The following is an 8,934-nucleotide window of genomic DNA, read 5'->3' as shown; positions in this document are numbered from 1 at the left end:
ATTAACATGTATTTCACTTGATATCGTAACCATAATTGTATGTAAATGACCAGAAATACACAAAAAACGATTAAAAAAAACCAATTGACTCGATCATTCATCCTTTGACTATATGAATATACAAATTGACAATTGACTGGATATAGCCTACATTGTAATTTTGAAAAGAAAAAGGTTTAATCAACAGAGAACAACTGTGAGCCAAATCCTATAATAGTGTCATCATAGCCAACCGTTATTTTAATTTGTGTTGCTTTTACCTGTATTCATTGGTAAAGCGAGTATATTTGAAGTTAAACGTTTATTTTTGACAGAATGAACACACTTGAACGCAGCTTAAGGACAGCCGGTTGCTATGTTACAGTATGCAAACAGCAGCGGTAAGAGGTTAGACTTTATCCAGCTAAATTGTGTACAAAATCGTGTATGGTTTGTTGTATTACAAAATCAATTGTAACTAGATTTTACAGTTGTTGTTGGTCGTTAGTTAATGTTGTGCATGTGAATGTTGTGAATGTGTGCATGGAAACCTCATCAAAGCAACATAATGTTAGTGTGGTCGCTAAACTTATCTTAGCTAACGTTACACCATCAAATGTGTTTTTTTTCTTCTTTTGGTTATTTAACATCATCTTTAACAAACAAAAAGCAAGCTCCAAATTAACAAAATATGATCTACTTCTTTGAGCAGAGGGTAAAGTGAAGTAAAGCGTGTCTCCAACCCCGCTAGCGCCAAGATGGAGAGGTGTGGTATTTTGATGGATACGGAAATTCTGAAGAAGTCATTAGTGGAGCAAAATTCTCATGTCAATGCCGAAGAAATCCACTTCCATGAATTCCGTAAACTACGTCTGGATTACAGAAGTAAGAAACATAAAATAAATATCAGTGTATGATTTAGCATTGGGTTAAGTTTATGTGACATGTTGTTTTGTTCACAGACATCCTGATGATTGACCACTTATGGGAATTTACATCCTTGGTCAAACTGGGTTTGAATAACAACCTCATAGAGAACATTGCGGGCCTTGACCGTCTGATTAATCTGACTTGGCTTGGTAATTTGAAGTTTTGTATTAATATTCTGCTCACACTTTCTTTTAATATCTGTGCAATTAACAAAGATGTAGACAATATCTTAAAATATGAACCCAGTAACTACCAGTAATAATGACATTCATCCTGAATATGTCTTTTAGATCTGTCATACAACAGCATAAAGAAAATTGAGGGTCTGGAGTCTTTGCGGAAGCTTGAATTGCTGAATTTGTCCAGCAACAGAATCTCTGTTCTTGAAAACATGGACACACTTGAGAGACTCACTCATTTCTTCATCGCAAACAACCTCCTTGGACAGTTGGACAACGTATAACAACATTTTCTTGCATAAATCTGTCACGTATTATGTGTAACATGCTGCACTTGTATTGCAAGTATTATGTAACGTTTGTTTTTTGCAGTTTTAGAATAAAACATTACAGAATTTTAACATAACCTCTTACAATTTTAATGCATTTTCAAAGGTGCTCTATCTCAGGAAGCTCAAGAACCTGTTCACCCTCAACCTATGCGGAAATCCTGGCACTGAGGAAGACGGTTACAAATTTTTCATCGCAGCCTACTTTCCAAACTTGGTGTGCCTAGACTACAGATTACTTGATCAGAAGACAGTAAGTATTAGTAACATGTTTTGACTCGAACCCAAGTTGCAATCTACTGTCTTTTTACTGCAGTTTTTGTTTTTTACATGACTGTGCCCAAGTTTGTTTGGATTTTTTACAATTTGCCATGTTGATACTGTAACTAAATGTGTCTGTGTACAGAAAAAGGAAGCATCTGTCAAATACCACGATGTCCTCAAGAAGATGAAACGTGAGGAACTGCAAATGAAAGCTGCTGATAAGACTGAGGAAAGCCAGGAATCTGAAGTCAAATTACACACAGTAATACAAATCTGACATTTGGTTATCATCAACATTATTTTCACACTGAGCTCTCATAATTTGTATACATACCGTGTGTAAACTCTTCTTCCCTACAGGATGCTTTTGTGGAGTTCCTCAATGGCTCTTACCTATTTAAGAGCATGCTCAAAGACGATCCAGAAGCAGAGAAACTACACCGTGTGCCTGAAATGGCTCAAATGCTTCAAACATATCCTTTGTTGTCTTGTCTTTCTAATCCATGCAGGTGTAGTAATAGTAAAATATAATCTAGGGAAATTAGCACTTGAATTCCTTAACCCTACACTTACATATGAGCACCAAATGGTGGAGCTGTGTATGCAGTTATTTGAAATAGGTTTGGCTGAACATAAGCAAAGAGAGAAAGAGGTGAACTCCTTCTTCTGTGGTCAGAATAAGGCTGTGACAGAATACCAGCAGAGAGCATTGCAAATATTGGCAAAGTTTGAGCAGCAACACAAAGAGGTGAGCTGTGAGGACCCGAATGTTTTCAACTGTACTGTACTATTTAGATGGCTCGGTAAACTTGTTATTAGTGATTAGTATAAGAATATTTCTTCCGTTCACACCTTTCTAGAGGATAGTGGATATGCAGCAGTTATCAGACCCAGACCCACTGAAAGTCAAGATCAACCTCTGCAACGAGGAAATCAACCAACTCTGTAACAGCCTCATGGCGCTGGAGTTTCAGATGGTCAGCCAGCTGGAGGTCAGTGTGTGTGTGTGTGTGTGTGTGTGTGTGTGTGTGTGTGTGTGTGTGTGTGTGTGTGTGTGTGTGTGTGTGTGTGTATGTGTGTGTGTGTGTGAACCTTCTATACTTCTATCTGGTTAAAGTGTATTCAGAAAACTGCACTGTGTCATTTAATTTAAGCCACTTCTCGATTCTCTTTGGTCTCCCTTAAATAGATTCTGTTACTTAGTTTATTATAGATTCTATAGATATAGATTAAATAATTGATCTTGCTCTCACATGTCAAAACGGTGTGCTTTTTAATTACATTTCTTTGATTTTATTCATAATAAAGCCTCCCATTCATTTCAGGAAATCATCAACAAGTTGGACATCAACATCTCAGACATGGTTGGCAACTTCAGTGAAACTGTTCAGGGGATATATCCTTTCTCACTGTGCATCAGCTCAAGAGCTTTGAATCATTTCCAATAACACTGCTGTTCTCAGGGTCAAGCTATTGAGGTGCTGTACTTCCTCATTTGGGGAAGCGGCTTGCTGCCAGTTCAATTGTATTGTAATCAAATCTGGGATTCCAGGGCAGTTATCGGCTTTGTGTGGTCAGTAGTCCAGTCATTTGAAAATGTCAGTGAAACATTCACACACACACACACACACACACACAAAGTTTGGTTGCAAAATGAATGATAATCTAATTTAGACTTTCCATAACACAGTCATACATTTGTGCAATGTCGAGACCTGGAGGATAATTATCATGGGAATGTACAAGTGACTACTTTAGCAATTCTGGATAATGTGGCCAAGGACAAGCTGGATGAGGACTTGCCAGATGACGTTAAAATGGTGAGTGTCCTTTTGGACCGAAGCGGCTATTCAAAATATCAGATTTATCAAGGATTTATCTGCTCTGTAATCTCAGAGATAACTGAACATTTGACAGCATGTTGTCTGCACATCTTGTTGACACTCCAGTGTAACATTACAGCCACCACTTTTAAATTTAGAATACATATGTGATGAAGTATATTGTTTCAGATTTAATAGAATAAGAGACCTGACATGAGATGATAGAGATTAACCGGAATGGGTCAGACAACATGGTTTTGATCGGTGTACACAGCCTTTCACACCTGTGTTTTCTCTGTGTAGCTGTTTACAGACAGAGACACAGTGATGGATGCACTGGCCATCAGCCACGATAACCATCTGATGAAGATCAACGACCGAGAGACCCAGTTGGTTACACGTGCAGATGCCTGGAAAGTGGCCCTCATTAAAGGGGTAGAGAGATGACATTACATTACAAAACAAACACACCAATATATATTTTATATGGATGAAAAACCTCTCCCCTGTATCTCACAGTCTTGTTGTTGTTTGCCTTTTGTCTTTATGGGTTATTACAGATTCAAGACAAAGAACTTAAGCGGAACCGCATGCGACTCTCAGACATCCACAGATACGGGGACCATTTGTCGGAGCAGCTGGAGGAGTTGCAGTAACATCATCTGTTAAACATTTCCACTCAAAATGTTTGTTTATGTACTTAAACATTTTTTTGGAACAGGACATTTTGCATGCACAAATATTTGTTTTTTATAATTTCAATATTTGGTGCATACACAATAGAAAAGAAAATGTATTCCACATGTTTACCTGTTTCTTGCTGCCTGTTTTGAGATTAAAAACTACATTTTAATAATCATTATACTGTTTCAGTGTCTTCGCTTGTTCCCAACAAACAACATACATGTGCATTACATCTGTGTGGTGTACACTTCATCATCTAAAAACTTTATTACAGAAGAAATAACATTACAAAAGGAAATAGTCGTGGGAGTCGACGGCAAAAGTAGAAAAGAAAAATATAGAAAAAGAATGGTACGATAAAATAAACAAATTAAGTTATAGAAATCAAATGAAAGAATTAACTTAAACATAAATCATCTGACAATCGTATCCACTAGAGTTGTAACAATTAGTCGAAAGAGACATTTTGCTAACTATTTTGATAATCGATTAATCCTTAAAATAATTTCTCATGCAAAAATGTCAGAAAATGCCTTTTTCAATCTCTCAAATATGGTAAATTCCTGCTTTTCTCTGTAGGTCATATTAAACTAAATAGCTTTGCATTTTGGAATGACAAAACAAGACTTTTTTTGACATTTAAAAGACATCACTTTGGACTTGGACCTGGAAACTGGGAAGGACATCTTTCACTATCTTCTGACATTGTATGTGTTTGGAAAGGTTCAATGTTTACATTCACAAGCAATATGTGTAGTTAAATATAATGTTTCCCTAAGGCTGTGTTACAATTAAATTAAACGTTTGGTATATTTTATTATATTACATGCTGTATGGTATGATAAATATAGTATAGCTTTGTATATACTCATTTTTATATTCATAATAGAAACTACATAAGTATTTGTTTCCAGACTCTGCATTTAAAAATAAGACCATACATTCTAAAAATAAAAAAAGGGATCAAAACATTGTAAATTACCATCAAGTCTCCTCGCATGCTGGTGGTTATAGTAGAAGTATACGTTTCAAGTAGAAAATTGAATACAACTCCCAGAGTGCATTTGGATATATTATCCAATAAGACTCTTGCTCAAGCCGAGCAACAGAGTCCAGCCAATGAAATTCAAGAACGCTGGACTGTCACATGAAACGTTGCAGTATCCCTGCTTAGTAGACAGTCCATGGACAGCTCGAAAAATTTGCAAGTTTTGGGACGTCGGGGATTTTGTGCAGCTGGCAGAGCCTCTGTCAGGACCAATTCTCTGTCCAGCTGTGGTGAGCTCAGTCATAAAGTTCATGACGGTTGCTGACGGTGACACTTTAGCGCTCATCATGCCTGTCCGAGCAGAGTGCTGCAGTACCACCGGCTCGGCCTGCCCATCCTCGGCCTCTCTTGTTCCCCCTGCCCCGATCAACACCTACCAGCCGGGGGTGGCCACTTCGCTGCTGTACAGCGGCTCACAGTTTCGGGGCTATCAGAAAAGCAAAGGCAACTCCTACGCCGTTGAGGTTGTTTTGCAGGTAATGTGTTATTGACATGCACTTGTTTGTTTTTTTAGCAGTAGTTTGTTTATTGTTCTATGCAAAGTCAGCATAATTGTAGCCCTAGTTGCTAACTTGGCTGTCGTTAGCTTGTTATGGTTGTCATACAATACTGACACGTTGACTAATTTTGCTAGTTTTCTACTGTGACATTTTGAATTGTATACTTGCATTAATTAGCATGTTCGCCTATTTTGCAGTACACATACTGCCCAAACACGTTAGCATGTTGTGCAATTAGCTAACTAAATGAGTGGAATTCATCTACTAGAATTGCCTTTGACAGCAATCTCAGCAGACTTCCTGACAGAAAAAGAAAACGGTTTGTCTCTCCTGCAAATGTTTCATTAAGAAGGAGAACCATTTTTGCACCTGTGATTTTAGGCCACATGAGATGCATTATTATTTGTTTCCTAAATCTGTTTGCAGCATGTGACTGTGGAGGACTCGTATTTGTGTGGATACCTGAAGATCAAAGGTCTGACTGAGGTGAGCTTTGAAACTAGGTCAGATGTAGAAAGACTGTGCCTTTATTATGTCAGAGTAAGCACAAACTGGTTTCCATGTTAAAGCAAGTGGGAACTAGTTTCCACTGGCTAAATTGTAACAAATATTTGAAGGTAGACAAATGTGAGGCCACTAGTTTTTACCTCTTCTTTCAAGTCTATGGCTTAAGTGTGTCAACCGTATACCAATTACATTGCGCAACATATGGAGGGTCAGCAGGATCCTGAAGTGAATTTTGGCTGTGGCAGAGTATAGTGAAAGAAGAGTAGTCTGTGTCTAGTAATAACAACTCATATTATTTTAAACTGAAAAATTGTTTATGAGAAAATTAAGCCAAGAGAACAGATTGACATATGCTTGTGTTTCTGTAATCTAAATCATGCTCATGTAGCACAGTGATGGATTGATATAGTACCTTTTTTAAGCATTTTAAAAAACAAACATAATTTGCAGGCATATATTTTGGATGCAAGATTGATGTATCCGCGTTCTCTTTCCTTTCTCTGTGTGACAGGAGTATCCCACTCTCACAACATTCTTTGCTGGTGAAATTATCAGTCACAAAAGGCCTTTTTTAACTAGGAAATGGGACGCGGATGAGGACGTGGACCGAAAGCACTGGGTATGTCTTGTATCTGACTTTTTATTCTGGTCAATAATTATTTATCTTCTTTTTATTTATTTATGTAAATGACTTTTTTTGGGGGGGGGGGGGGGATTTTTGGTTGATAATTAATTGATGCCCAATGAATTTGATAGTGTATATTAACCAACAGCACAATTTATAGTGCTGCATTATTTGTGTATTAATTGGTTTATTGAACATTTTGCGCCGCTTGCATTAATTTATCATCACCGTGACAGCAGGATGTATACATGCATTGAGTAACCTTCCAAATGATGGGAAAGACACAGTTAAAGTTTAAGTTCACCCAAACAGCCGTAAGCGCATATAACCTGCAGCTCTTCATCTAACCAGTTCACTGACACTTCAATGAACTCTTAACAGGGCAAGTTCCAGCCTTTTTACAAGTATGCCAAAAGCTTCAACTCGGATGACTTTGACTATGAATCACTGGACAACAGTGATTATGTCTTCATGAGGTGGAAGGTTAGTACATCATCTTATATCATCTCTCTCTCTCTCTCTCTCTCCTTGTGTTAGCTCTGAGCTCTAACCTCCACTCTAACCTTTTTCTCTCTGCACTCTCAGGAGCAGTTTCTAGTTCCAGACCACACTATCAAAGACATTAGCGGTGCTTCCTTCGCTGGCTTCTATTACATCTGTTTCCAGAAGTCCACAGCCACCATCGAGGGGTATTATTACCATAGGAGCTCAGAATGGTAACTACCAAACATTACAAACCAGAGTCAGAGTCTTTCACCACGTTAGTACATGTTTCTTATGCCAATATTACTCTCAATTCTCTTTTCTGCTTGCCTCTGCAGGTACCAGTCTCTAAACCTGAACCATGTTCGAGAGCACAGTATGCCTATTTATGAGTTTCGGTGACAAATGCACACACGGGTATCCAGTCAAGGAGGGGACAGTTCCTGCTGCCCTGTGGTTAAATAGAACGGGAACAGCGGAGAGCCCTTTAGTGCCAAGATCGGAGCTGACCCGTTTTCCTCGCTGCGGAAATATAACATGTGGTCAGACTATGCTATGGTGGACTGAAAGAAAGAAGGCACATGAAGAGAAGCGTTGAAAGGAAGACAAAGATCAGTGACAGATGGACGGGTCACTGTAGAGCTCATCTTTACCTCAGATTTCATTTTTAACGGATTTCCCTTTTTTTTGTTCTGTTTTTATTTGAATTATGTGCTACCTGATTTCTTTGCGCTCTCATAGGATCTGCCCCCCTGTTGTTGGACATCAAGATATGTTCCTGTTTCCCTTCAGTGGATGCACTAAACATAATGGCCTTTCCGCTAAGAGTTGCAAAAGGAAAGGCGTATTAAGGGTATATATTTGTGAGAAGAGTTTGGTTTAGTAAAGTTAATTTTAATAATCTAACATCACTTAGACACCCCTCAGTGTTTATTGCAGATTATGATGGCGGGGTTATTGCCATAAGTAGCAATGATGAGCAGTGATCTACTTTTTATGCAAGGTCTGTAAGACTGTGAGTTAAGGTCTGTTGCTCAGGGATGGTGTGTTGGGCAATACGTATTGAATAACTAAAAACCAACAACTGAAGGTGGGAGTTGGCCGAGTTGGCTTTACAACGATGTTGACCTCCGACAGGTTGATGATAGCCAATCATTTTCAAGCTGCTGCTTTCTCCAACACAGTTGTCTGAACAACTCAACAACAAGTCTTCAAATGGCTTCACATCAAAATGTCTATGCAAAGCAAAGGTCACTACGAGATAGGATTTTTAACAGCATCTAACTTATTTTATTTCAGAGGATTTATCTTTCAGAGGGATTTATTTATTTTTTAAATCAAGAACGACCTTGAGTGAAAAGGCATAAGAAAAATAAGACTTACAGAAAATATAAGGAGATTTATTTAATGACCAGCATTTGAAGCTCAGACATGTGACAGTACATTCCAACATGTCACATATTGAGTGATTCTGGGGTTTGACTAACTGGAAAAGTTAAAATGTAACATGACAAAACCTATGAAGTGATTTAAATGTTAGTCTTCCATACAGTCGTGGATAAATTATTTGTTTTCTTTAGTTT

The 8,934-nt window shown here is 38.0% G+C and overlaps 2 protein-coding genes across 2 annotated transcripts in view; both read left to right on the top strand.

The window, feature by feature from the left end:
* Window positions 1–287: 287 nt before the first annotated feature.
* On the top strand, window positions 288–4,366 carry drc3 (dynein regulatory complex subunit 3). Its single transcript, XM_029438049.1, has 13 exons — window positions 288–380; window positions 692–864; window positions 942–1,058; window positions 1,200–1,366; window positions 1,524–1,670; window positions 1,824–1,943; window positions 2,042–2,154; window positions 2,255–2,429; window positions 2,542–2,673; window positions 3,007–3,077; window positions 3,378–3,501; window positions 3,808–3,939; window positions 4,065–4,366. Exons 2-13 carry the CDS (start codon window positions 738–740, stop codon window positions 4,158–4,160), a joined length of 1,521 nt encoding a protein of 506 aa, XP_029293909.1. The 5' UTR covers window positions 288–380; window positions 692–737; the 3' UTR covers window positions 4,161–4,366.
* Window positions 4,367–5,307: 941 nt separating this feature from the next.
* Window positions 5,308–8,934, top strand: part of gid4 (GID complex subunit 4 homolog) — a 4,778-nt gene continuing 1,151 nt past the window's right edge. Inside the window, exons 1-6 of the mRNA XM_029438061.1 lie at window positions 5,308–5,712; window positions 6,163–6,222; window positions 6,755–6,862; window positions 7,250–7,351; window positions 7,454–7,584; window positions 7,690–8,934. The exon at window positions 7,690–8,934 is cut by the window's right edge and continues 1,151 nt beyond it. Coding sequence (XP_029293921.1) covers window positions 5,308–5,712; window positions 6,163–6,222; window positions 6,755–6,862; window positions 7,250–7,351; window positions 7,454–7,584; window positions 7,690–7,753 — 870 coding nt within the window. The 3' untranslated portion in view covers window positions 7,754–8,934. The remainder of the gene's footprint in view (window positions 5,713–6,162; window positions 6,223–6,754; window positions 6,863–7,249; window positions 7,352–7,453; window positions 7,585–7,689) is intronic.

The sequence above is a fragment of the Cottoperca gobio genome, chromosome 8 (assembly GCF_900634415.1).
Source record: "Cottoperca gobio chromosome 8, fCotGob3.1, whole genome shotgun sequence".
Classification (NCBI taxonomy): Eukaryota; Metazoa; Chordata; class Actinopteri; order Perciformes; family Bovichtidae; genus Cottoperca; species Cottoperca gobio.
Note: the sequence above shows the minus strand (reverse complement) of the source record. Positions and strands in the feature narration are given on the sequence as shown.